The 25,884-nt window shown below is 37.7% G+C and overlaps 6 protein-coding genes across 14 annotated transcripts in view; 3 read left to right on the top strand and 3 right to left on the bottom strand.

The window, feature by feature from the left end:
* Positions 1-1,398: 1,398 nt before the first annotated feature.
* On the bottom strand, positions 1,399-5,414 carry LOC135172601 (odorant receptor 67c-like). Its single transcript, XM_064138755.1, has 8 exons — positions 3,789-5,414; positions 3,229-3,486; positions 2,991-3,151; positions 2,458-2,789; positions 2,290-2,389; positions 2,079-2,201; positions 1,700-1,855; positions 1,399-1,634 (listed from the first exon to the last, which is right to left on the bottom strand). Exons 1-8 carry the CDS (start codon positions 3,856-3,858, stop codon positions 1,581-1,583), a joined length of 1,254 nt encoding a protein of 417 aa, XP_063994825.1. The 5' UTR covers positions 3,859-5,414; the 3' UTR covers positions 1,399-1,580.
* A 152-nt stretch (positions 5,415-5,566) lies between these two features.
* On the bottom strand, positions 5,567-14,895 carry LOC135172604 (chitobiosyldiphosphodolichol beta-mannosyltransferase-like). The gene is made up of 15 exons (XM_064138759.1): positions 14,428-14,895; positions 13,967-14,309; positions 13,611-13,861; positions 13,294-13,467; positions 13,016-13,130; positions 12,760-12,946; positions 11,449-11,457; positions 9,010-9,028; positions 8,277-8,403; positions 7,391-7,441; positions 7,218-7,292; positions 6,821-6,975; positions 6,607-6,713; positions 6,133-6,361; positions 5,567-5,978 (listed from the first exon to the last, which is right to left on the bottom strand). The coding sequence occupies exons 1-15, from the start codon at positions 14,705-14,707 to the stop codon at positions 5,815-5,817; spliced, it is 2,286 nt and encodes a 761-aa protein (XP_063994829.1). The 5' UTR covers positions 14,708-14,895; the 3' UTR covers positions 5,567-5,814.
* On the top strand, positions 10,948-12,024 carry Hoip (hoi-polloi). The gene is made up of 2 exons (XM_064138758.1): positions 10,948-11,113; positions 11,362-12,024. Exons 1-2 carry the CDS (start codon positions 11,111-11,113, stop codon positions 11,740-11,742), a joined length of 384 nt encoding a protein of 127 aa, XP_063994828.1. The 5' UTR covers positions 10,948-11,110; the 3' UTR covers positions 11,743-12,024.
* Positions 14,896-15,419: 524 nt separating the features above from the next.
* Positions 15,420-19,577, top strand: LOC135172596 (enhanced level of genomic instability 1). The gene is made up of 3 exons (XM_064138749.1): positions 15,420-16,321; positions 16,399-16,730; positions 17,012-19,577. Exons 1-3 carry the CDS (start codon positions 15,570-15,572, stop codon positions 19,330-19,332), a joined length of 3,405 nt encoding a protein of 1,134 aa, XP_063994819.1. The 5' UTR covers positions 15,420-15,569; the 3' UTR covers positions 19,333-19,577.
* Positions 19,578-20,049: 472 nt separating this feature from the next.
* Positions 20,050-22,300, bottom strand: LOC135172600 (eukaryotic translation initiation factor 3 subunit L). The gene is made up of 4 exons (XM_064138753.1): positions 22,141-22,300; positions 20,853-22,049; positions 20,366-20,620; positions 20,050-20,277 (listed from the first exon to the last, which is right to left on the bottom strand). The coding sequence occupies exons 1-4, from the start codon at positions 22,165-22,167 to the stop codon at positions 20,143-20,145; spliced, it is 1,614 nt and encodes a 537-aa protein (XP_063994823.1). The 5' UTR covers positions 22,168-22,300; the 3' UTR covers positions 20,050-20,142.
* An 843-nt stretch (positions 22,301-23,143) lies between these two features.
* LOC135172594 (dystrophin, isoforms A/C/F/G/H-like) overlaps positions 23,144-25,884 on the top strand; it is a 184,493-nt gene continuing 181,752 nt past the window's right edge. For 4 of the 9 annotated variants that reach the window (XM_064138742.1, XM_064138743.1, XM_064138740.1 and 1 more), the window contains exons 1-2: positions 23,154-23,541; positions 23,648-23,769. In XM_064138742.1, the coding sequence (XP_063994812.1) occupies positions 23,679-23,769 (91 nt within the window). In that variant the 5' untranslated portion in view covers positions 23,154-23,541; positions 23,648-23,678. Of the gene's footprint in view, positions 23,542-23,647; positions 23,770-25,884 lie in introns of all 9 variants that reach the window. The other 5 variants (XM_064138747.1, XM_064138745.1, XM_064138739.1 and 2 more) reach the window with 5 other exon arrangements.

Here is a 25,884-nt window from a genome sequence, read left to right as displayed (position 1 = left end):
ATCTAAAAATACCCCGCCCTTTGCCAAAAATACAGCCGAGGGAAAATGACTCAACGTAAATGGACTAAGTGGTGTCTGAATCTTTCAGAATCAGCTTAAACGTTAATTTTTCATTTTCATCGGACACTCAGATCGTCAACGGATCAGAAAAAATGTCGTCGTATTTTTTCAACCCCCTGTCACCTGAAAAATTACCACCCCGGTATGTCAAGTATTGCGACTCCTATTTCCTGGGGGAGTGTTTTCGGGTAAAGGAAACGTCGTGAAACATCACGTGGACTTCACTCAGGTGATGCTGTGACCTCAACCGGAGGAATTGCGCTTGGGCTCCTTACATAAGCCCTTTGGCAGTAGTGCGCGTCATTAGTAGACGGTATAGAATTGCAGGACAATGCCAAGTTGAAACTCGCCCCTTTGAATACCGGCAGTCGGTGACTCGAGGCTTGTCATCTTAATTATGGCTTCCACCCACTGGGTCACGAGAGTTTCACATAGGAAGAAACATGTGACTCAGAGCTATGCACTTGCAGCAACCTTGGAACATTTCATAACTTTCTGATGGAAAGGAACTTGTGAGGTTTTTCCATTCAATGTGTGATAGAAAAATTTTTTTGCGAAAAAAACTTTCGACTAGTTAAGTAATCGTGAGTCTCCCTAGCAAAATCTTTTGTTGATAAAATAATGCGGGACTTAAATTTTTAAATTTATACTTAAGAATTTACGGATTCAAGTTGATTGTTATTGTGATATCTGAAAAATTAAGGACAATACTAAGGGACTATAATTGAATAATTGATAACGGTCATTGTGATTTACGGATATATCTGTCTATTTGTGAGCTTGAAGGTTGTCATTGAAACTGATAGAAATACAGAATTTCACGGATTCGATGGACATGCACTGATACAACTGATGCGTTCAAGGCAATTCCCTTGTTATTATCTACCATGTTCTATTTTAATTTAATTTTGTATTAATAATTTCTCTACTCTTCTTTTCTCAGTAAGTTTTAATTTGCCAATAACGTTGAAGTAAAATTATGATCTATTTCTTGAGAATTTTCTGCTCTTTCTAATTTTTATTTCATCGGAACCCAGGCATATTTATTTATTAGAGTAAACGAACAAAATTACTGAATTACTGAATCCGGTAAATAAAAATAGAAAATCATAAGATTAGTTGGGGCTGTTTGTTAATTAGTTAGAATGAGACAGCATAGACTAAGATGGTTCGACCAGAACTTGAGGGAGAGAGTGATATCTATGTCACCCAAAAGACAGTTGTTATCAGGGGACTCCTTCAGATGAGTGACAATTAAATTAGGGTTCGAGGGGGGCTCGTAACACTATATTTGAGGTGAAATGAAATTAAAGATCTTGAAGTAGGTCAAACATTTTATCAAGGTGTATAGAATTCCGAATGAAATTGTCATTATACTGTCAGATCGATATAATAAGAGACTATAATTTAATGATAGTGCAGCTTAGCCAGATCTTTATCTGCTCTGTTGTGCATACATCGGATTAATATTAATTACCCAAGACTTCTGACGAAAAATTACTGAGTTATCCGAGCGTTTATTACACCTTCAGGGCGAGCAACACCGAGAGATAGCTCATTGCAGTTTGAACGATCTGAAAATTCATTGTTCCTTCAACTCCATTTGTTACAACAATTTCATTGTTTCTGTTGTACTTACCGTTGTAAAAAGGGGGAGGGACAGAACTGTAAATTTTCCCGCAGATATTTGTTGCGGTAGGCGGGATCGACTTGTGAAGATGAGGACGGATTTCGCTTCATTTGTAGATAAATCGTACCATCGACTGTTGTATGCGGTTTCACCGAATTTTGAACTCTGAAATATAATTGAAATTATTTTTTTTTTAATATAGATCTTTCAATTTTCCTTAGTGAGAAAAATGGAGTAAAATCTATGTATTTTTGGGCTATGAAATAATCATTTTGTACTCTTTATGCGAATTTTCTGAGAAGATTGGTAAGGTTTACCAAATATTTCTCACTCCGGGGGTTAAAATTAGTCATGGGATCTAGATTATAATTGAAATGTGGGTTTTTACCTCATTCATTAAGACATCTCCTGCCAGACAGTATATAAAAAAATGGCCCAAATCATAAGTAGCTAAAATCAAGAGGAATATCATTTTGGTTACTGGAAAGCCATCCTCACTGGACTGCAACATCTAAAAAAATCAATAATGGAGTATCAGAAGTTAATTGACATTTTGAGCCCTCCCTGAATAATCGGAAATAATTTTTCGTAATCCCTACCGTTATTACGACGAATGCTTGAGTGCAAGCTGTCAGAATACAAGACAGTGTAACAGCGAGAAAAACTTTATGGAATTTCTCCTCGATCGCTGATACTCGTCTGCAAAATAGTCAACATTGTTTCGTAAATTTATCAGTCGGAGTCAAGGAATTTCAGTGTTTTCTTACGCATTCAGATGCATTTGTCTGTTGACGATTTCCCTAATTTTTATCCAGAATTCGCGAGAATTGGCCAAAGTTTTTTCATCACAAATTCTCTCTAATCTGCGTCGCAGTACTCTCAGTTGACCGCACTGATGAAACACGAGCATGACTAAAAAGCTGTCTGGTGAAGAATATCCGGCCATTGATACGTAGGTCATAAAAAATTGGCATATCCAGATGGGGAGGAAAACAGAGAGTGAAGAGGTATCAAAAGGGAATACGCAGTTGTAGAGAAAACCAATTGACAGTCTTGAGTCAACGTTGGGGTCATCTTTCAGTTGTAACTGCAGGACTATCTGGAATAATCAAGTTCACAAAAGGTATTGCACTGACTTATGGAAATATTATTATGACTCAGGAATGGAATAAGATGGACACAGGAGGTAAAATGGGACGCACCCAAAAAATAGTTTTGTTTTCGAGTTTTTAATTTTTCAAATAATTTGATAAACATAAATAGTTGAATGAGAGTCAATTTAGTAATCAAGGACTATTACCTGAGCTGGAATGTATGTTGCGAAGAGTGAGAGGGTTCCATAGAAACTTAGGCTCGAAATCACCCCTATGATTTTAGTCATTTTCACCATTTCCTCGCGTTCCTCATGTGTTGTCTCCATCAGCCAATCTTCAGCCATTAATTTGAGTAAATTTGTAATGGCTGTTATCGAAAAATATTTTCCGATTACGTCTACACGTACGAAGGGAAGATGACAGCAGTAGAATTATCATACTCACTAGATCGGTGAATGCCGAGCCAGATTATTTTCATGAGTGAAAGATTAACAGCCAAATTCACAGAAAAAAAATCAATCACAGCATTAAGATCTCCCCAAACCACTGGCAGAGTCGCTGTTTGTGGTAAATTAATGAGGAGCATGATTGCAAGTGAGTTAAAAAATAGTCGATTCCTCATGAAAAAGTTGTCATTTTCTTCTGGCCAACCTCCAATTAAATGCATCATTGTACGATTCCATCCATATGACCTGACAAAATCTAAAACCAAATTCCATTTGCTTGAATGAACGTTGGGTAGATTTTTTATTTTATTCATTTATTGTTGTAGTATAATTGCTGTAAAATTCACAATTTTCATCGATTTTTCCATCCAATCTGAATTTTTAATGACTATATTTTTTGAAATTCTAGTGGAAATAAAATGTGATAAAAATTTTCGGCAATTCTACCAAACATTTTATCGAAAAATGTTTAACATTCAAGGTTAAGAAAATTTTAGTGAAAATATATTCAAAGGGTAGACTAAAATGTTAAAATTCACCGTGAGTAGTGCACCCTACCCGGATTTTTATACAAATTTTGATTCACTCCCGATTTTATCTCTAGTCTCGTCATCGCACTGGGCTTCATGAACAACTGATGTCACCCACAATTTTAGAATCTGAAAATCGGCACATTGTCAGTAATCTGCGTGAATTATTGACGACTACAAATCTCGTGAATACAAGCACTTTACCCATCAAAATTCCGAAGTTCTCCAACCAATATTTTATTATCACTGTAGTTGTAATCTATTATTTCAGGATCGCTTATTGTATCCCGCACGTCAGGGGGGTCGTTACATAAATTGGGGTGAGTGAGATTTCACAGTAATTACAATTAGATTGAGGGTTATAAATGTTAAGCAGGATAGGCGAAGCGAACAACTGAGTCAAACGTTTTATTTATTTTTAGAGAAATTTTCACGAGAATTTTTCGCGAGTACAAGAAAAAAATATAAAATCAGTAGACGCTGGGTCATCGTACGTTCGGTTAATGTAAAGGCCAATCAATGGGGATCGTTTTATTACTTTTGTGTCTTCCGATATGGTAAAGGATCGGTCTACTTCATTTGTCCTGCAATAAAGCAATCTTATCGCAATAAGTAAGGAATTCCGCGTATCTACATTGAGCCCTACCTTTCATCAGAGTCAATGAACTTACCTGCTGGGCCAAGCCCTCAAGGTAATGCTTACAATTAAGATAATCGCCAAAACAATTTGTTTCGGCTAAACATAATTTTTCCCACAGTTTATTTAAAAAATATGAATGAAACTATTTTAAATTAATGAGAAATTATTAATCCCAATGAAATCCAAAAATTTTGGAATTAAATTGAAAAGTCAATGAGTGAATATTGACTTGGAAAAGACTATAATAAATAAATACATAAAAACAGCTATAAATAAAGTGGATAATCAATGTTTCTCATGTCCTCTCTGCTGTCTAATTATTCAATTAAAGGGTCATGCATTTGTAATGACTAAGTATTTTGTCTTGCCACCACATTTCAAAAAGTTATTCTCACCCCCGCTGCCACGTGTCTCCGAAGGGAGTAATTAAATATTCCTCATTTTGTCCCTCTCGTGTAAAGCCCGGGCTCAAAGGAGAGTAAAAAAAAATTTGAGGATTTTCTTTTTTACAAGGGGAGAGGCAGTCCTGTGGAATCACCACGTGCCGGCGACACTAAAAAGAAAACTGTAGAAGTGAGAATCGCGTCGGGAATAATGGGGGAGAATGCGAATTGTCAGGAGGAAACTCCACGCGCGCTGTGGATCGTAAGCATACAGAGAGAGGTATGAAAAGAAAAAAAAATCGGCATTCCCTCTTCCAATAATTCCAACAAATTTCCTTTTTGCCATGGCAAAAGCTAACGGAGTATTTATTATTATTTCGGCACGTGCCGTCATCCGTGTACTCCCTCCGCTCCTCATAATTTCCTTTTCAATATTTCATGGGTCTCCGTCAGTCGAGGGGGCTAGATGATGAAAAATTGATAATGAGTAGTCTTTAACACCTGGTGTACGCTCCTTCATTTTGATAAATCACAGTCTTCTTTCTTCCTGTTCTACGGCGCGTGAATTACATAGTTTCAGGGCGCGGGTGGAAGACATGAATGAAGGGAACTGAGGAGAGGATTAGAAATTGGCAGAAATAATGACCAACTTTAGAAAGGATTTTCATCCCCATAATGGCTGGGCCCTTCACACTTTCTCCTGCACTTCCTCAGTCACGTGAAATTCTTCGGTGAATGAACTTTGGAAGATCGATGGAATAGTGAAGTTGATAACTCCCAGACTCCCGATATCACAATATGAATTTTATTCCAAACTTTTTATGGTCTCCTCCGCTTATTCGTAAGTTCTATTTACGCAAGTCTATGTGTCAATAGATAATCTCTGAAAATAATAAATCTTACAGAATAAAAGCGGTACGTTAGGCAGCTGATAATATCAGCGATAGTAACTCCGAAGTTATAATTATCTAATCGAATAATCAGAGTTGTGACGAATTGTCAAGAATATTATCACAGAAAAATTTAGTTGACTAATGAATGCGCGTGTTGTTGGTTCCGTGCGGCTTCTTCTTGAATAAATAAATCTGCTCGAATGAGGATTTCGGCTGAAGACCCGTGTATTCAGGAATGTAATTATAAATGAGGTGTTTACTTTCCTCCTCGAGTGATTGAAAACGGTGCTGACTTTTTCGCGCTGAAATAAAAGACGAAAAATTAGGTGACAATGCCATTATGACTTGTATTTAAGGTCACTCGGGACGAATTCAAACCTCGTTGTTAAAATTCAACAGGTAATCGTGGGAAAAAAAATTAAATTAAACTAAAACCATGGATGATTATTTTCTCACCTTCAGCCACCAAAAAATCAGCAAAATACTGACTGACCCGAATGGCATTCCTCCCGTGAGGAATTGTGAGTCTCGACAGCCATTCATACATATTCTTCTCAGGATGAAACTGAACTCCATAAAATGGGTAGCTCACATGTTCCAGTGACGAGACAAATTCTAACCCGTTCCAGTCTCGGTTTACCGACAAAACTCGGATCGAGCTCGTCAGGCCCGCCCTCGCCAAATCCTGAACAGTATCGAGTTTGCATTATCAAATATCCAATTATCTTTATAAATGGGCTTATTCATACGTATGAAATCAATAGTGGAAATCAATAACTTCATTTAGGATTTTAATGACCATTCAATGTGGTAGAAGGGAACGAAAAATGTGTAGACAAGTTGACAATTGAAATATAAATTATAAAAGACAAAAATAAAAAAATAAACTGGTCAATGCGAAGATAATCAAGTGGTGAAACATTTACGTACCTCCTCGGTTACGCAGTACCGATGAAAATTAGCTGTGACTTTTTCCTTTTTTAGAATATCGATGACATCGCTGGGAGCATTTTCAAACATTCGGCTCTCCATGAAACCTATTAAAACCGTGAACCATATAGCCATCGGCATCACACGTGTCATAGCTTCCATTATCAACAGTGAATGTCGCCTAATTTCAGAAAGTATTCGATTATGTACTCACCGGGTTTGAAAATCAATGGCAATATTTGATTACTACTCGAACAGTTAGTTCGTTGGTCGGTGCCTTTAGCGGCGAGGTAGGTCAGTAATTCAAAACCTAAACACGTGCCCCATATTGGAAAATAATCATCATGATCATTCATCTCGGTGGCGATTCTATGAGGAATAAAAAATCAGTAGATGAAGTGAGACAAGTGAGAATATTTTAAAGCTTGAGACCATTTTTTCACAATTTTTTTTTAGTACAAAGGGTAGGAAAAATTTGCACGTATTCGTATTTTAAAAATGGTTTATGCGGACAGCGGTTCCAGGGAAGCAATACAGAGATGAGTGAATTAAATTTCCGAGAAATTCAAGCTCTGGAGTATTATAAAAATCCAGCATTTCTGGCAACTCACCTGTAAATTATCTGACCTGCTTCCGAATATCCCCCAGGTATACCGAAGTTGGAACTCCCGCCGGGAAGAAGAATTCTGTTAACATAAGAAGATGAAAAGGTATTGTCTATTGTCAGCCACATGACACATGGCATATACATGTATGTAAGTTAGAAGTGAATTGTATTTCTCACCCATTGATGCTGTTAAGCATGGCTTCATAATATGAGGTTGGCTGGCCAATCCTGAAACGGTAATTTCACATAAATCGCGATCTGGTAAATCCGGAAAATGTGCATTTTCTAGTTTTCGCAGGGGTGTGTTTGTCTGAGGAATATATGACTCTAGATAGAAGTGTGGAAAACAATTTCTGGAGTCAGATAAATTTTCTGTAAAAAATGTTCCTTTATTTTTTTAGCTATACGGACAGAAAAATTCCTGAAAAATTATGTGCGGTGTCGTAATCACAGCCAGTAAGAACAGTTTTCAGTGAAAATTACAGAATAGGTCAGCATTTTTTCACTGAATATTCGCGAGTTTTTCCTGAACGTTCTGGACTTTTTCCTGAAAGATCATTGAAAAAGTGCATAACTGTTCCGTAATTTTTTCGAAATGTTATTTTGTTTTTAAAGAATTTTTATCTCTGTGAAAAATGACTTTTTGACATTCGTAATTTTTGGAAGCAGGAATTTTTCGATAGTGTAAAGACATTTCCCTCGAAAAATTCTTGCCCTCTCAGTCTTGAAACAATTTTATTATTCACTTTTAAACAGACTTCAGTTCTAGTCGCAAGATGTAAAGTAAGATCGATTTACGGCACGTTCTAGTTCGGTGGCATTCAAGTATTACGTAAGCATCGTTGATGAGGAGATGAGGAGGTTCAGAATTTCTGGGTGTGCGCGTTGTCAGTACAGGGAATATGCGGATGTAGGGGCGCGGGGGAGGTCCAATTTGTGGAAAAATTTGCTTACGCTTATGCTAATACTTGAACGACCCCTTCAATATCAAATTACGCTTCAGATTTCCTGAATTATTCACACGATTTTTTTTCCATTCCATGAAAACAATGGGGGATATTACCATATTGGAACGGCACGTGCCCCAGCACTTTCTACGTATTTAACGTACGAGGCAGCTAGATAACTGTCGAATTTTTCATCACCGTAGATCTTAGCCATACGGTAGCTGAGCTCTTGGGTTAAAATTCCTGAAAATAATTGTTCAAAGGAAGATTGAGAAGGTCGTAGCAGACATTAACAAAAAATTACCGAAGAATTGTGCGCTGAAAAAAAATCAAGAAAAATTACTAAACGACACGGTGATACGGGTTCTACCACTAGTGCATTACCTACTAAATTCAATTAAAAATCCATCGGACAAACTGGAAAATTCAGAATAAACTATTAGATAGAGATAAATTCAATAGAATTGTTTTTCTATTATAGGAAATAATTTTTTTATCGCATCCTAGAATATTCTTCACAAACAAGTTTCTTCTCATTGGACCACATTTTTCTTCATGATGACCTTCTGTGTTTTAAAGCTTCCACCATTTTCAAGGCGATGTTCTCCCACCTTTTCCATCCTAGTCTTGAGATTCTTTGCAGGAAAAATTTTAAAAAATTATTCATCTCTTTCAAAGAAGTATAATCAAAATTAGGGTGGCTTCTGGACAATTTCAATTAACAAAACCCCCGAATTGATAAAATTTAAAAGACCTTGAAGTCAAGTGCGAAAGAAAAGGATAAAAGAAGAATTAGTGTGACTGATACTTCTGAATTATTAGTGCATTTTTAACGGAAAATATTCTTACCAATGATAGGACGTTCATTCTCCTGGCCAGTCCGTTCAACTAGAAATGATGATTGCACTTGAGTCGTGAGACATATTAAAAAAACCATAAAGGTTATAATCGTGACTGGAATGAACGCCATAATTGGCCAACAGTGTTTTATGATTGTGATACGCGCGCCAGACTGAACGAGACTGATAGAGACTCGTCAATTGGACGAATTTACAGGCGAGATTCTAGTCTTGAGTGCCGATACAAGATAATGGTGGGGGAAGAGGAACCAAAGACTTCAATTGCTTAAGTACGACAATAAGTAATAATTCTAATTGAGCAAATGTTGTATCATTAGGAGAGTAAGTGAAGTACAAACAAATAGAGAGAAATTAAGTGTCTTCACTGAAAATGTAATAATTAGGCTTTTTTTAAATTGATAAATACCGTGAGATCAATCCTACTGATGGAAAAAAATCCTTTACTTCTTTAGCTCTTCTCTCACCTACTTAAAGTCCTGGGAACTTACCATACCTTCTGCCGTGGAATAATGATTTTTAATCCCTCTCTATAATGATTAAATAATTAAATTACAAAAAAAAAATCTTGCAATCGCGTCCGCTGTGATGAGAACGAATAGCTCATAAACATTAAACGGAGCTATCAGCCAATCGCGATGAACTAATTACACTCGTTATTTTTATTGCTGAGGCACGTCTGGTGATTAATTTAAGGAAACGAAGGAACACCCATTCGGTCAATATCCCAGTCCATTACGTGCTACTAATTTTGGACTATTTTGTTATTCTATTGAATTTCTTGGGTTAGTGCGTGTGTGATTTCTGAAATTAACGAGCGTTATCAGCTCGTCTGGAATTGTTAAGCTAGAAAATAAATTTATTATTCTAATTTATTGCAATTCTTGATACTTCTGGAATCCGGTAATTTCTCTCGACAGAACTTGTTATTACAAAGCGAAAATGTGTTTATGTAGGCGGCTCTATCTGCATTAACTTAAAACAAACCCGAGCTGGACAACACCGACGTTGAGGCTTCCTCAGGATTATTTAGTGGTCGGGCATTATCAAGTCCGTCCATTCTAATGCAACTGTCACTAAGTTATCCGGATGGTACGTGCAGTTCAGGAAAACCGGTTGATAAGATAAAACAATGATCGTTACAATTTTTTTACACTTCGACATTCACCTTGACGCACCACAGCAGAGGTGTCAGCGCAATTTTAAGCAACAACTGTAATAAAAAGTTTATGATACATTCAGCAAACAATCGCGAGAAATATTTCGATCACTTAAGCCATTGACTCTCATGGTGAAGTTTGCACGTGAGTTGACTTTCTACGCGAGAGAACAGTTAATTAGCAACTTTATTATTCTGCTCGACACAATCTAACATTTGAATGTACAGCAATATTGCCACTGATGATACGTGCATATGCTGTTTGAAACTAGTGACATCTGGCCTCAATTTTCCACGCACTCAATTTTGTCGATTATTCATTGACATGGAATTCAGTAATTAATTTGTCTACGTTTCGATAATTTTGTTTTTCTGTTTCATTCGATAATTACATGCCTGAGAATCAAATGTCGATTTTTTATGGTTTCCTCTTTTTTGTACCCAGGTAAATTCATTTTCACTAATTATGTAATTAGTAATCTATAAAATTATTAGAGGAAGGATTGCCAGGAAAATTGTAAAAAAAAGCTAAGTAGAACAACCAGACGAATAATCTATCTTGCTGTTGAATTAGGCTTGAAATTATCGAAAATATTTGGGGCATACTTTTTTTTATATAGCTTTTAGTCATTTTAAAAGGGGATATTGAATTTCTCTGCGGTTCTATTGCAATTTAAACACCGGGAAAATTGCGGCGTTACGCGCCTCAGTTTGAAACTGCTGCCCTCTACCTTCATTTCCCGTACATCGTGCTCCGGCGCTCCCCTCCCTCATTACAGTCATTACTCGACCAACAACAACGCGTGCTGGACGTATTCCAACGTGCTCCTCAGTGAAGCGGTATTTTTTTCAAAAAATCATCGCCGAGAGGTCACCAGTTCTGAGCTAACATTGAAATTTGTTTTCCTGAACGTGCCTACAACAACATCAAAAGATGGTGAGTCTTAATATTTGTTAAAATTATTCAAAAAATTACTCGCAGCATTCGGCACATTTGAAGGTTAGGTCTCGACCACGTGGTGACTGCAAATGGTCTAAGAACTGCAAATAATAGGAATTAAGGCAGAAAAATAGTTTTACCACCACGTGAAGTCGTTTATCTACTTAAAGTCTTCCTTTTTTAATGAATGTTCTTAATTATTATATTAGCAAATTTAATGAATTCGTTTATTGTTTCACCCTCAGGCTGACGAAGTTAATCCTAAAGCCTACCCCCTCGCCGATGCTACCCTGACAGCGAAAATCCTGAACCTTGTTCAACAAGCAATGAACTACAAACAACTGCGTAAGGGTGCAAACGAAGCCACTAAAACCCTCAATCGTGGTCTGTCTGAATTCATTGTGATGGCAGCGGATGCTGAACCCCTAGAGATTCTCCTCCACTTACCACTACTCTGTGAGGACAAAAACGTTCCCTACGTCTTCGTCAGGAGTAAGCAGGCCCTGGGTAGAGCGTGTGGTGTATCAAGGCCAGTTGTCGCATGTTCAGTTACTGTTAACGAGGGATCACAACTGAAGCCACAGATTCAAGCTATTCAGCAAGAAATTGAACGTCTGTTGGTTTAATTCAATTTTATAAAATGTTCAATGAGACATTCCTGGACTACTTTTATATCGAGTTTCAGACGAAATTCGGACAGAAATTTCATTCTTCATTCGATTTAATATTCAATTTGAATTAATTTTTATTTGTCTCATTGAACCTAATTATAGAATTGTACCTGAATCAAACATTCTAATTACTTCTCTCAGTAATTATTCCATTTTTGTAATTATACTTAACAAATGAATTAAAATACATTTTGTATCACAAGATGTTTAAAAACAATAAAAAAAAAGTAAAACTTATGCTGTCTTAATCTTTATTCCACGGGCGGGGAAGTTTATCAATCATTGTTGGGTGAGAAACTCATTTCAGACTTAACAAGTGCCATCAAAATATAGAATCTTTACGCAATCCATACTAATTAATTGAGATGTTATTCAGTGTAAAATTATTTCGAAAATGGCAAATTTAAGAAGAGAATGTTACAGAGGTTTATTGGGGAAATTCATTCGATAAAAAAGTCTTGTGACAATCTCCTCCCAAAAGCATTTGTTTTCGCGATAAATCATTCAGCGAAATTGTCAATTTAATTGTTAGGTTTAATTGCTTCATCACTGCAACGATGTTAAAATAAAGACTGAATAAATGGTTATTCGTCTGTTCTTTTCAATACCAAAAACACACATGTGCATAGACACTTCAAATGCAAAATAAACGAGTTTTTACATTGAACTAATATAAAATAGGAGACAGAACGTTGCTCTTTAAAAATATTGTGTCTAGCCTTGACTTGATTCTCGAAATAAATTCAAGAACTTGTTCTAAATTAGACCAACTAATTAATACATTAGTCATGACAAATATTAAATTTGAGAAATGACTATTAATCTCTCTCGTCAATACCAGAAACATAGATGACAAATGTAGACAACATTCAAACATAACCAAAGATCGGGTATTTACATTGGAAAAAAAAAACTAAAATAAAACATGAGGTTGGGAGATTAATCGAAGTGGTTGAAGTATGGAAAAACTACCGTCGACCAATTACCGTGCCATCTCATCTGTTGAAATGATTTCAGTTCGTTTCGGAATTTAGATTCTCTCTCGAGTTGTTCAATGTGGTTTGGAAATTTAGTGAACCAGTAGATTAGTTGTTGAGAAAGATCATCGTAGTCAGTAAAAACGAGGCTGTTCTCCTCATGCTTAACGAGTTCATTCAAACTGAAACACGAATTTCATTGCATAATTCATATCTCAGGTTTTTTTAACTTAAAAATTGTGATTACTGACCATTTGTAATTGTAAGCACATACTGGCAGGCCACAACCAAACATATCCACGACCTTCATTGGTAAATCGAGGCCACTGGAAGATGTGTGAAGACATACACCTAGATCAGCACTAGCTAAAATCAAAATAATTGCGTAGATGAATCAATGCTCTATTTTTTTCCAGCAACTTTGGTCTTCATTCATCGAAAATCACACTTATTACCCAATTCATTACCAGTATTTCAACAATGGGATAAAAATATTTTTCTCTATTTGAGAGTAATTAATTCTCTGTACCTAATAACTTGGGGTAATCCTTATTCTCCAACCAAGGAGTGACGATTCTCACGTGCTTCCACTTTCTCAAATCTATTATTGCATCCCAGAATGTTTTGAGAGGGCCTTTACCAGTGATGACACAGATCATATCTGGTAAATTTGAATTGTCGGAGCAACAGGCAATTTCGTACTCTGAAAAAATGAACCCAAAAATCTATGTAATAAACGTGAACGACAAAATTAAGAGTCACAATTGTAAATGCAGTAAAAATTAAATTATCTCGATTCTCAACATTGTGATGCAACAATTAATGAAAATTCATTGGTTAATTCACCTGCTAGTGCTTGAAACAAAATCGAAAAGTCTTCATCCTCAGTCCAGCTGGTGCTGGAAACAACGAGCGCTGGTCTATTTCTCCTCAGTCTGATCTCTTCAGAAGGTGTCACCTCAGTTAAAACAGTAGTTCCTTCCTCTTTCCCTCTAAACGTCTCATATTTTTTACCCAGTTTAATCAGCAAATTATGCTTCCCTATCAAGTCAATAGACTTGAATTCCTCAGGAGGTCGATCGTACAGAACCGTGGCTCTAAAATCCAAATCCATAAGCAAAAGTAGAAAATTTATTTTTGGACAAAGACTAGTCAAATAATTAGATGTCCTTAAAGAACAAACGTGAAATACATTTCCATACGTTATTTTCCACTTCTGCTTGAGATCTTCCTTCATAGCTTTCGTAACACAATAATTGTGATCGGCTCTAGCACCAAAGAAGCCCTCGATAAACATCGTTATTTTGACGAGGAAATTCTCTTGCCCAATTGATAACGCCATAATTGTATGAGCGTAATTATGCCAATCGATCACAAAACGAGTGGCGCTTAATCGACAAAATAGCCAGCAGATGGGAATTGTGGGAATTGCTGGAGGATTCTGAATCATCAGGTACCTCGACCGGACATTTTTGAAAAGCTCGAAGATGAGGGTTGCACTCTGCCAAAGTGTTTTGAATATGTATGACAATAATTTGGGTAACCCTGAAAATCAATCCGGTGAAATGAAGTAAAATTAAGAAACTTGTGGTACTAACGAAAACATTATACTTTATTTCATCCTGTTCTCCCCCACATATATGATTTAAAAAATGAAACATACGATCATTCCACATCGGCACTGGTTTCAGGTACCTAATTCTCACATTCTGATGCTTCTGAAGATCCTCCAACGGTTGTGATCCGGCATAACCAACGATGTCAACATTGAATCCTTCCTTCAAGAAGGAAATGCCATGATACTGCATTCTGGGACTCCTTCCGATATCTCCCAGGACAACAATGCAAACACTCTTCGTGTTCCCCTTTTTTCTCAGACATAATATCCCCACAAGTGCCGAAAACAGTGGAATGAGTAAAATAAAATACAATTCAATTTCCATATTAGAGTCCGGTCATCAACAAACTCGTTTATCGTTCCAAACTGACGTCAAGGCTCCTCTCAATCGGCTGTTCGACCACTACTACCCCCTAACTACGATGAGGTAGACAGCCAAACGGTAATTGCTTTTCGTAAAATGAACTAATTCCATCGATTGTACTAAGTTTGTACCCGTTCGTACTGTGCTTAAAATGTTTCGTTAGTTTCTCAGTTATTTTTAAACAAATAATGTAAGAAGTGACCTCTGTGCGCCACAGGCGGAAGCCTCAGGAGATCTGTAAGTAATTACCTCCATGTGCCACATTTTCCATCAGATAAATAAATTAATGAGCTACAAACGATTCTTTATCGATGTGGAGAGAAATTATTGGAAAATACCAATTTATACTAATCTGTTGGCCAAACTCATGTTGGATTTTTAATTATTTATTCATAAATAAACGAGAATGAAACATTTAAGCTCAGTACAAATGGGTACACACTTAGTACAGACAATATAATTAGTTCAACGAAAAGCAATTACTTCTCGACTATCTACAGATGAATCATTTACTTTTCTGATGTGAAGTATTTCACCAACATGTTCACAAACTTTCCAAATTGCTTCATATGACACAGAGAAACAGATAAGTTAGTCGAGCTTAATAGTTAGATTTCTCCAAGTTATCTGTTTATCTGAGATCCAGGTTATACCACCACGACCTCCACTAACCTGACAGTTTCATCAACGAGACTTGGCGCCAAAAAATCGTTGATAAAATTGTGAGTGGAGCCATTACATGAAGAAAGCCCCTCGAAATAATAAATGCATGTTTACTAAGTGATAAAGTGCAAAAAAAAAATCCTGAAAGTACAATCAAGAGATGAAAGATCTCACTCATTACTTCATGGACATGGATAAATCCCCGGATACCCCGAAAATCCATGGCAATGGGGTTACCTCTACCAGTGATGCAGGTGATTTAAAGAATATTACCCCCAAAAAACGTGGCAGAGTGAAGATTAAAATATCGCAGGGGAATAACGACGAGAGAATATGTGACATAATAGATTCTAAGCATGATCTGGTGGATAAAACCCCCAGTCCCTTCCCAACGGCCAAGGAGGTAAAAAAGATATCACCTGGAGGGACTCCAAAAGGTCGTCAAGACCTAGAAAATGAAGCATCTGATGTGGACATTGAGATAGAGGACTTGGATTCCTCTGGGGGTAGTATCTTTAGTCCCCCTGAGAGGAAAAACGAGAAGAATGACAGGGTCAACGAGGCTGATGACTTCAGAAAGGGCACGAGCTCTAATGCCTTCCAGGTTCTGATGACCCGGAGTAAACCTGTTCAATACCTCACTCAGAAGCCTATGAGCCCTGAAGAGGAGGCAGCTGCTACCAAAAAGAATCAAGAGGTGAAAAGCAAAATGAGGCAGAATAAAGAAAGGCTAACTGCCCTGGCTGATAAGAAGGGCTACAACAAGAGAAAATTGGCAGAGGCTGAGGAGGCAGAGAGGATTGAGAAAAGATTAGAAAACAGGGCGAAGGTGTTCAAGAGGCTCAAGAAGGAGGAAGACACATCTGGGAATCAGAATCAACGGTATTCAGGAGGCTTACATAATTACTTTAGGTGAATTGAATAATCAGATGCGTAAATAATCAAGTACAATAATACGTAAGCTGTAACATTCTTCTTGTTGATTCCAGTAAAATGACTCCAGAAGAGCGAGAAAAAGAAAAACTATTGACTCTATCAACAGTCACCGTGAAAGCAGAGATTCATGCATCCGATATTGGACAGGAAGTAAAAAAAATCGCCAGTAACCCCAAAATAATGACGAAAACAGCTAAACATAAGACTCGAAAAGTTTTAGCTACTATCGACGACATTCAGGTGTTGAGGTCAGAGACTCCAAGTCCTCCTCCAGTTGTTACTGCTCCCCCTGAGCCACAGGTTCCTATAAGCCACCCGAAGTTATCAAAGAAACCAAAATGGTCACTCAGGATTAATTTGTCTGGAGGAGAATGTTTGCCCAAAGGTACTCATCAATAAGTCTTCATAATAACAGTTGAAATTTAATTAAAACTGCAAGTATTGACAAGTTGACTGAATTGGTATATCCTTGAAGGTAGATTCAATTTAGATTGAATTTAGATTCAATATCTAAATGATGATAAGCGACTTGAGAGTCTCCCAAGTAATATTTTTGGTCGATGGCAATGATCCTTTGACACTTTGATCTCTGATAACAGAGAATCACTGAAAATCAGTCAAATCCCTTTCTATTCTCATATTAAAAATTGTACCCTTTCTTTGCAGACGAAGACAAGGAGTTCGAAGCAGCGGAAATGCCCAAAGTTTCCTTAAAGCACAAAAAAAAGAAAAAATCGGGGAAGTCCGCAATTTCTGACCTTAAAAATTCAAAAAATAAGCCAACGTGTCGAGAAATTCCCCCACCAGTTTTTAGAGAGTCTAAACCCGACCCAGAGTTAGAAGAGGCATCCTTGCCAGCTTCCGAGACCTCTCCAGATTCTCCAGATGACTGTTTAGAAATTCCGGAGATACCAAAACCATCACAGAAAGTGGAGACGCTTCCTAGAAGTGCCTCAGATCCTCCTCCGGACTTCCAAAATTCTCCAGAGTCCTCAGAATTAATTCACACACACTCCCAGCCCTTCCCCGACTGCGAAATCGTAGACGTTAAAGCCCGGAAGCTAGCTCCCCTGTTCATAAAACGTCAAAAACCAGATCCTGAGGTTGTAGCAGCTCGAAGATCATTTCTATACTCTAGATCCCCAGAGAATCCAAAGAAAAGTCTGAAGAAGTCCCCAGTACCCGGACCATCAATCCTCCCCTTCCCCACAATTTCCCACGTAACTCAGCATTCTCCATCAAAAACCCCAGAGAATTCTTCAGCACCATCAAGATTACCATCTAGAGTTCCCTGGATCCACGTTCCCACATTCACTCCTTCCGACTTCAAATCCCTGAATACCCCAGATGTTTTAAAACCACAAGGTAATCCAAGAAAACACGAGAAACCTCAAAAAACAAATCCGGACGATATATTGGCTGAAATAGAGACGCGATGCGCTGATGCTCGAGATCTGTGGAGTGCAATTTCTCCCGTAACTCAGTTAACTAGAGACTCTCCGAAACGAAGAGGACGAAAACGAAAGTCTGTGGAGAAAAATCCACCTCTTCTGGAAGCTGAGAAGAATCCGGAGAACGTGGTGTGGACGCAGAAGTACAGACCATTGACTGCGAAGCAGATTGTTGGAAATGAGGAGGCAGCGATGAAATTAAAGTCCTGGTTGCAGACCTGGCAATCATCTCGAAGAGATGGCTACAGCAGTAGTGAGGAGTTCTACTCATCAGACAACAGTTTACAGGCTAATCTTGAGTCGAATCAAGTTGCAGTGTTACTTGGACCCCATGGTTCAGGTAAAACAGCATCTGTTTATGCTGTTGCTGACGAGTTAGGGTACACTGTGCTGGAGCTCAATGCTTCGAGTAGACGACCTGGCAAGAAGATTTTGAAAGATTTTGAGGAAGCAACCAAATCCCATAGGATCAAGAAGACCGACTCCAGTGTTTCTACCTCACAAACATTTCAGAGAGCTGAAAAAATACCTCAAAATTCGTTGATACTTGTGGAAGATGTTGATCTGGTGTTCGATGAGGATGAGGGATTCGTTTCAGCCACCTACCAACTGGCCAGTAATACCAAGAGGCCTATTGTGATGACCTCCAGGGGAGCCTGTGCTCATCTAAACAGGATGGCGCCTCAGCAGATGAGGATTTATTATCAGGGAATGTGTGGTGATAGGGTTGGGGCTCTCCTGGAGGTAATCACACTGGCTGAGGGGGGAACTAGACTGCCACTTTCATGTGTAGAGAAGCTGCTGGCCAAGGGAGACTTGAGGAGGGCTGTCCTTCAACTCCAATATCTGCTACTGTCTGGAATGCCTCAGGCGCATGACGTTCCTAGTGGTTTTGGCGAAACTCTATGGAGCGATATCAAGAGTCATGTATACAAACCTGCGATCAAAAGTGAGAGGAAGATCGGAAAGAGGAGGGAGAAAAGGCAGGAGACTAGTGGAGATTTGAGTTCTGATGTTCTTCAGGGATTGTCAAACGATTTGGAAACAATTTCAGTTCTTTCGAGTTTTGTGGAAATCGATGATCGTATTCTAACGGTTTCGGAAGTAAAGTTTGAACCCTGCTTATCACTACTTGAGAATGAAGAGTTGTATTGTAGGAATAGAGACCAGATGGTGGAGATTTCTCAGTGGCTGAGAGATAGAGTGATGGATAGGGAAGGTGGAAAGGATGAGAGGACGAGTTTTAATCAATTTTTAATGATGAAGAAAGAACTTAATCTTGGAGTCAATTTGGCACTCTCGCAGGTGACGAGTAATAATTTAGATGGTTATTCGATAAGAACTGATTATCTACCAACTGTACGGACAATTTGTCGAGCAGAGGACCTGAAGATAAATACCAATTCAAAACGGGGGAATCGATTTTTTCATTATCTGCAGGGTCTCAGACTACCGTCAGCATCGACCAAGGCCAATGTCCTGGCAGCTGCTTGTAAAATACTGCAAGAAGATAATCAGAAAAATAGGGATATATGAAATTTATCAATTGATTTTTAAGAGTAGTCTATATTGAACGCTTTGAGTACTATTTGAAATTGTGGGGAATCTATTTGTACTATTTTTTTTTCTTAATACAAAGTATCAATTCTCGGTGAGAAGTGATGAAATGAGAATTATGTGCTGTTAATAGTAATGGATAGAATTTTTTTTTATTTTTCAGGAATGTTGTTATTTTTAAGAATGGTAAATAAAGCTTAATTAATTGAGTATATTAAACCGAACCCTTGTTGACCGTATTTATTGTAATGCAGAAAAAAAATATATGGAGTCTTAAATATGGAAATATGAATGAAGTATTAGTATTGAGTGTTGAAATGTTGAGAAACCAACAGAGGACAAACTTCAATTAGTTTATGCGAATGAGAAAGGTACTTAATTTTTGGGGTACCAACAATGAAAATTATCAGTAAAGAAAATGACTAATAACTCGAAAGGGGGAAATAAATTTTTTGATTGTTGGAGTCTCGGACTATTGTCAGTATCAATCAGAGCCAATGTGTTGACAGATACTTGTAACATATCACAAGACGATAATGAGCAAAGTGGGAACATGAAAACGCTTAGCAATTTATTAATTGATTTTTATGAGTAATTTATTTTACTTCTCGATTGGAAAGGATAAAATGAAAAATGATAATGATTAGTAGTAACTGCTATTTTTCTCTGAAAATGATTGAGACTCAGAAGGATAAATGAAGGTTGCTTCACTGAATATATTGAACCCGGACACTCGTCTGCTCTTATTCTGGTGAAAAAACATAGAAACGTACATTTGTGGAAGTACCATTAAATCTTAAAAAGATGTAATTTACGGTTTAAGTCTACAAATTTCAGGATTTTTCGGATGAAGAAGTCACCATAGCGATGAGCCACCTTGGTATCAGCGATGTGGATCATATCATGATCAATGTAAAAGTCCAACTGAAAAAGAAAGATCATTTTAAAGAATTACTTCCCAATATTTCGTCGCGATCTATGAATTCATATCCTGAAAGGCACTCGGACTCACCTCAGACCCAGATTGGAATTTTCCATCGAGGCCAGATGCACCCTTGGTCCACACAATATTCTTCATCTTGTGCTTGAAACAGAGGAGATGAATCGTTAACCCGGCTACCTCCTTATCAAGATCCCAATTCTCATCGGGACGTGACGAGCTGCACATGAATGTTGCCAGTTTGTTCAGTGGAAGTGTGGTATAGAGCTTCAGGTAGGATCTGATTGTTGGAAGCATTTTTTGCTGAATGACTTCATCCATGAACACCTAAAAATAATGCGAATCGTTATTATTCTAATTATACATCAAACCTTTCATTAGAGATCAATAAAGCACCCCTGCGCAAAAGTTTTGGTTCAATTTTGAATTATGAAATGTTATTCCTCAAGAGGATTCATCAAATTCTAAATTTTCCAAAATTCTATGATTCTACTCTGATTTTTCCCCAGAGTTAAAGAGTTCAGCCAACGCTGAGTACAAGGCTCTCAAAAAAACCTACCTGAGTCTGATGTTTGATAGCATCCTTAGTATAATCCTCCTTCTCGCTATCAGGGCTAGGTGGTACGGATGATAGGAATTTGGGGCAGGCATACGTGAAACACGCCTCGAACTCGGAAAGATCTCCATACTGCATCTTGTACATCTTCTCGTGGTAGTTCCTGTCCCTCAGCTGCTGCTGGAGGCCCTCATCAATGCACTGGGGATGAAGAACAAGGCAGATGGCCAAGAGATGATACATCTGGTCTGTCTGCTTATTGATCTGATCGTTCTGGTAGCTCCTGGCAGCGAACACTTGTTTGGTGCGCTGGATGTAAAGAAGAATTCCAGAGAAAGTCCTGATGGCATTGGAATATCTTCTCATCATCATGTAGGCGAATCCCACGTAATAAGCAGTTGCAATTTGGCATCCAGGAACGTGAGAGTATGCACTCTTCTTGTAGATCTCGACGTTCTCCAGGACTTTGATGGCTTGGTAATAATCACCGAGAAGTGAATGAAGTCGAAGAAGACCAATCAGAGCAAAGTAACCCAGCATTTTGTAGAGTGGATGCTTGCCGAAAGGCCCAGCAACAGAATCAGGATCTCCACCACTGGCGAACACTTCCAATTGACTCTTGATCTTGGATTTGTCTACCAGGTAATGTAGAACATTGAGGACACACAGGACATCCCATATCTTATGATGAGTCGCCAAGTTTTCAAGTTCCTCAGAGCTCTTATTAGCAAGATTAGCCCTGTACTGGGAGAATGACTGAAACTGATACACAAACTCATCGATGAGCTCCCAAAGCCACTGGTCAGGTAGTTCCAGCTGCACAGGCTCGTCGGGATTGAGGATATAATTGAAAAGATCGCAGTAATTGTAGAACGAGCCGAATCGTTGCTCCAAGCTCGGCTGGTTCTTCGCATAGATGTGACGGTAGTAGAGTTCCTTGTACAGGATCAGGAAGACCGTATCGTTCTCGACTATGTGAGCAATGTCCGAGTCCTCAGGCCACGGCTGCTTCTCGAATAACTGCTCTGATATCTTGGGAAAAGTGTTCTCATAGAGGTTCTGAATCTCGAAGATCATTCCCTCGTTTATACAGTTCCTGAAGTAGATGAGAAACTTGCGAACAACCTCGGGGACTGTTCTGTATCTGTCATACGGTTCTGCGCGTACCTCGGGGCCAGAGTACTCGTCGTAGTTGTCATACTGAACAAGGTTTTTTGGTTAATCGTGAGATTTTATAAATTTCCCGTGTTATCGGGACCATTTTTTAGGGGATGAATGATAGTTTACTTACCTGATCGTTATAATCGTCGTAACTCATGGTGCAAAAATGTGACAGAGGTGGGTCTAACCTAAAATGCACGAGTCGGAGCACAAGGAGTGAACGAGTGGCGTGGATTTCTCATATGGGTAATGGCTGCTGTTGGACTTGGCATGGTTGCATCCTACCATCAATATCACGAGGTGGATGACTAGATTACTACTGTATCGACTGGCAGCAGGCGGGAGAGTTCGAATGGGTGAGTGTATATCAAAACAAATAGGAAATTCAGATTCTCTTTTTTTACAGAATTTACAGTTTTATAGATAATTTGAAAGAATTATCGCATTTTTCATAACTATAGATGATTTTTGAAAATGTCAATTTTGAGGCAATCAATACATCGAAAACATCATACGCTTCACTTATAATCAATGACTGGATTACGGATGCAAGAATTTAAGAGGTTTCAATCTGAATATTGTTCATAATCACATAATATCGGGAGATAATTTTGATAAGGAGGAAATGGAAATTTAATAATTTATTTCATCCCATGCTAATGGGGACGTTAAATTATTCATTTGCATTTCACGCTCCATCGAGTTTATTTCCAAATATTTAAAAATCTTTATCATTATTATTTTTTATTTTATTCTACTAAACAATCAACAAATAATAAATTATTCCTGCACAATATCCGTTGGAACTAATTGTCAGATGATATTGTCTTGGAATATACTTCAGAGAATATCTTCGCATCTAAAGCGGGTAATGAAATTATTAGTGTAACCTTTTTTACAGAGCTTATTTAGAGCTTTAAGAAATTTTCTATCAAAAATTCAGTATATCCTTCAGAATATAAGAGATATTTCCTAAAAACTTAACTAGAAACCAAATCGACTTAATGAGCAATATTTTACCGACTCACCAATGAATTATTGCTCATCATTTGTCTTTTATGAATAATTGTTTTGATAGCAGCTACAGTTGGTTGACCCACACCCACTCGCATCCATGTCTCGCACTTCCCACGTGGCTACCCAAACAGCAACAACTTTTGGTGTTATCGAGCCAATGAGAGTACAATCGCAAATGAGCGCGGTCTCTCACTACGCTGACCATATAGTAGGCGTCCAGTTTGATGATTCCCGGTGTCGGCATCGACTTCAATACGCGTTCTATCACTTCCGTTTACTCACAAACTCGCCTGCCAGTACGATGAGAGTTCTTGACCGTGTGACTTGCAATCGCAGCTTCTTACGATTTTCTACTCATCAATGACTCGTGCAATTGTTCACATCCAAGAGAGTGAGGAACCATAAAATAGAAGAGAATGATCTGTAAATAATAATTGACTCAATTTTTGGAGGGCCGATATCTGCTGATTGTGGAGGTGTTTGCCATTACTTGTTTTGACGGCCAAGTTGGCGGGTAAATACACGAATTACGTGACTATCTGAATTGCACTGAGATTACGAATTTATCAGTTTGCGGTGGAAAGTCATATTAGGTAATAATGAAAAAATAATTTTTGCAGGTATTTTTTTAATTGATTTTCAAATTCGGAGATGGAACGGAGTCGAGTCCGTTGGGTCGTCCAAAACCCAGTGGAGGAGGTGAAGACCCAGAGTTATGATCAACAAATTTGGGAGAATAAAGGTAAGAATATTTTTAACAAGAATAATGACAAAGCCAATCGAATAGAAAACTTTTAACTCCGATGGATTTTTCTTATTTATAACTAGAGAACACTGTTGGAATTTGCTCGAATGATAGTGTCATCTGAACACACGCTGACTTTCATTTAAAATGAAAATGATAATTCATATACGTTAATGATTCATTTACGAACAACGAATGTTAGAAAATTTCTGTTCCAACTGCGAAAGTGATAGAATATTTAAAACATGTCATGATACCTGTTAATTACGTATTCATGGATTAAGTCACTGGCCACGTAAATGTTATTTATACTCGACTGCGGAGACATGCACTGAGTAAAGCATAACAACAGTGGCATTTCAATCTCGTCATTTTCTCAGTGAAAAAAAAATGTTGAATAATTTTAAGACGAGAAGTGCGTCGGCGCCTTTCGAGACCGATTGTCGCAGGACTTGCCTTTTTCGCGCAGTAGGCCTTGAACGTTCGCGAGTTACGCTGTTATCATATTGATAGGGGGGAGGCAATAATCGAGGAAGATACTCTCAATGTTTTGATTTATCGAATCGATGATTACAGTTCTAGATTCGCTCTTAGTTTTCATCCTCTCGTTGTCGGACCTTGACATTTGACGTTCGACTCACGTCTATAATAATCTAAAATAATCTGTAGAATTCACTATCACTTCATTATTTTATTAAATAATGCTGTCATTATTTTATGCTGAGAGCGGTCGTTGCATTATTTCGTGATGAGGAAATGAAGGGCTCTCATGTAGCATGAAGCGCATTTATCTTTATATTTTCGTGTTTTCCTTCCGGTGCGGGAAACAGCCGAGGAACTCGTGGTGTTGCTTACTCGAATAAATAATTATGGGTGAAGTTAAATAATCACAGCTGGAAATTATGAAATAAATTGGGATTAGTAGTTACGTCTTTGTGCACTATTTAATTCCAACTATGCCAATTATTTCAATTATTTATTTGAGGAACCTTTCCTTTTTTTTTTCAATCCAACAGTACTGTTAATAAATATCAAATTCCAGTGCATTACTCCTTTGGATAAAAGCGTAATCTCTATTTAAATAATTTCCCTTTACTCATGAAATCAATTTCAAAATTTTTAAAATAGTATGCGTCGTCTCGGTTTATAGAATTACTGGAATAGCTTCAACGGCTCTGCTATCCCTCCTGCCGTCAAACGCAATTTTCATTATCAAATTTATCCGACCGAGTGAACCACGTAATAAGATTTTTTATAAGTGAGCTTTCCCCTTCAAGATTTTTCCCGCCTCAACGTAACTAAACGGGGGAGTGCCGAAAAATGGACGATGACATTTGTAAGTACTTCCTCGAAAGTATAAGAAAAATATTGGAAACACGTGTAGCGTCTCGGTGACACACAAGCATATGCCTCTAATCAGCGTTAATGAGACGACGTTAATTTTACTTTCAAATTCTACCCCTATTGCGACATAAACTTTTTTTAGAATTGTCATAATAAACACTGTTACATCGTATTTTTTGAGTGAATTCCCAGTGAAACTGGAACAAACTCTCGCTCTTATCGAATTCCGTGGGTGACTATTTTTTTTGAGTGTTGGCTTCTGATAAGGCTTCATAAGTTATGCGAAAAAATTGTAGATAGCATTGACAAGTATATCATTGGAAAATTTACAAGCAAGTTGTTATTTTCATGGGATTGAAGAACAGATGAAATTAATTCCCATTAAAAAAAGTCGTTTCACTTTTTTGTATAGTTAAAAAAACTATTCATGAGGAAAGGTATAGAAACTATTGAAATATATTGAGCGATTAATTTCTAGAATATTGTGACAAATACTTAAAGGGAAAATTACTTGGAAGCAACTATGAAATTCTTTCAATGATGAAAGAAAAATTAGAATAATTTAAAAAAACATAGCGATTGCCAATCCCTTTTTTGATCCATCCAAGGAATTCATCGCTTTACAAAAATTGAGAGGACGATGCCCTTTTTAGAATTCGCGTTAGAATCAATTACCCCTCTCAACTAAAATGCACCGAGTGATATCACTTTGCGTCGTTTAATCTTGCGGGCGTTGACCAGACTATGAATTTATCCCTTCCCAAACTC

The sequence above is a fragment of the Diachasmimorpha longicaudata genome, chromosome 2 (genome assembly GCF_034640455.1).
Source record: "Diachasmimorpha longicaudata isolate KC_UGA_2023 chromosome 2, iyDiaLong2, whole genome shotgun sequence".
Lineage (NCBI taxonomy): Eukaryota > Metazoa > Arthropoda > Insecta > Hymenoptera > Braconidae > Diachasmimorpha > Diachasmimorpha longicaudata.
Note: the sequence above shows the minus strand (reverse complement) of the source record. Positions and strands in the feature narration are given on the sequence as shown.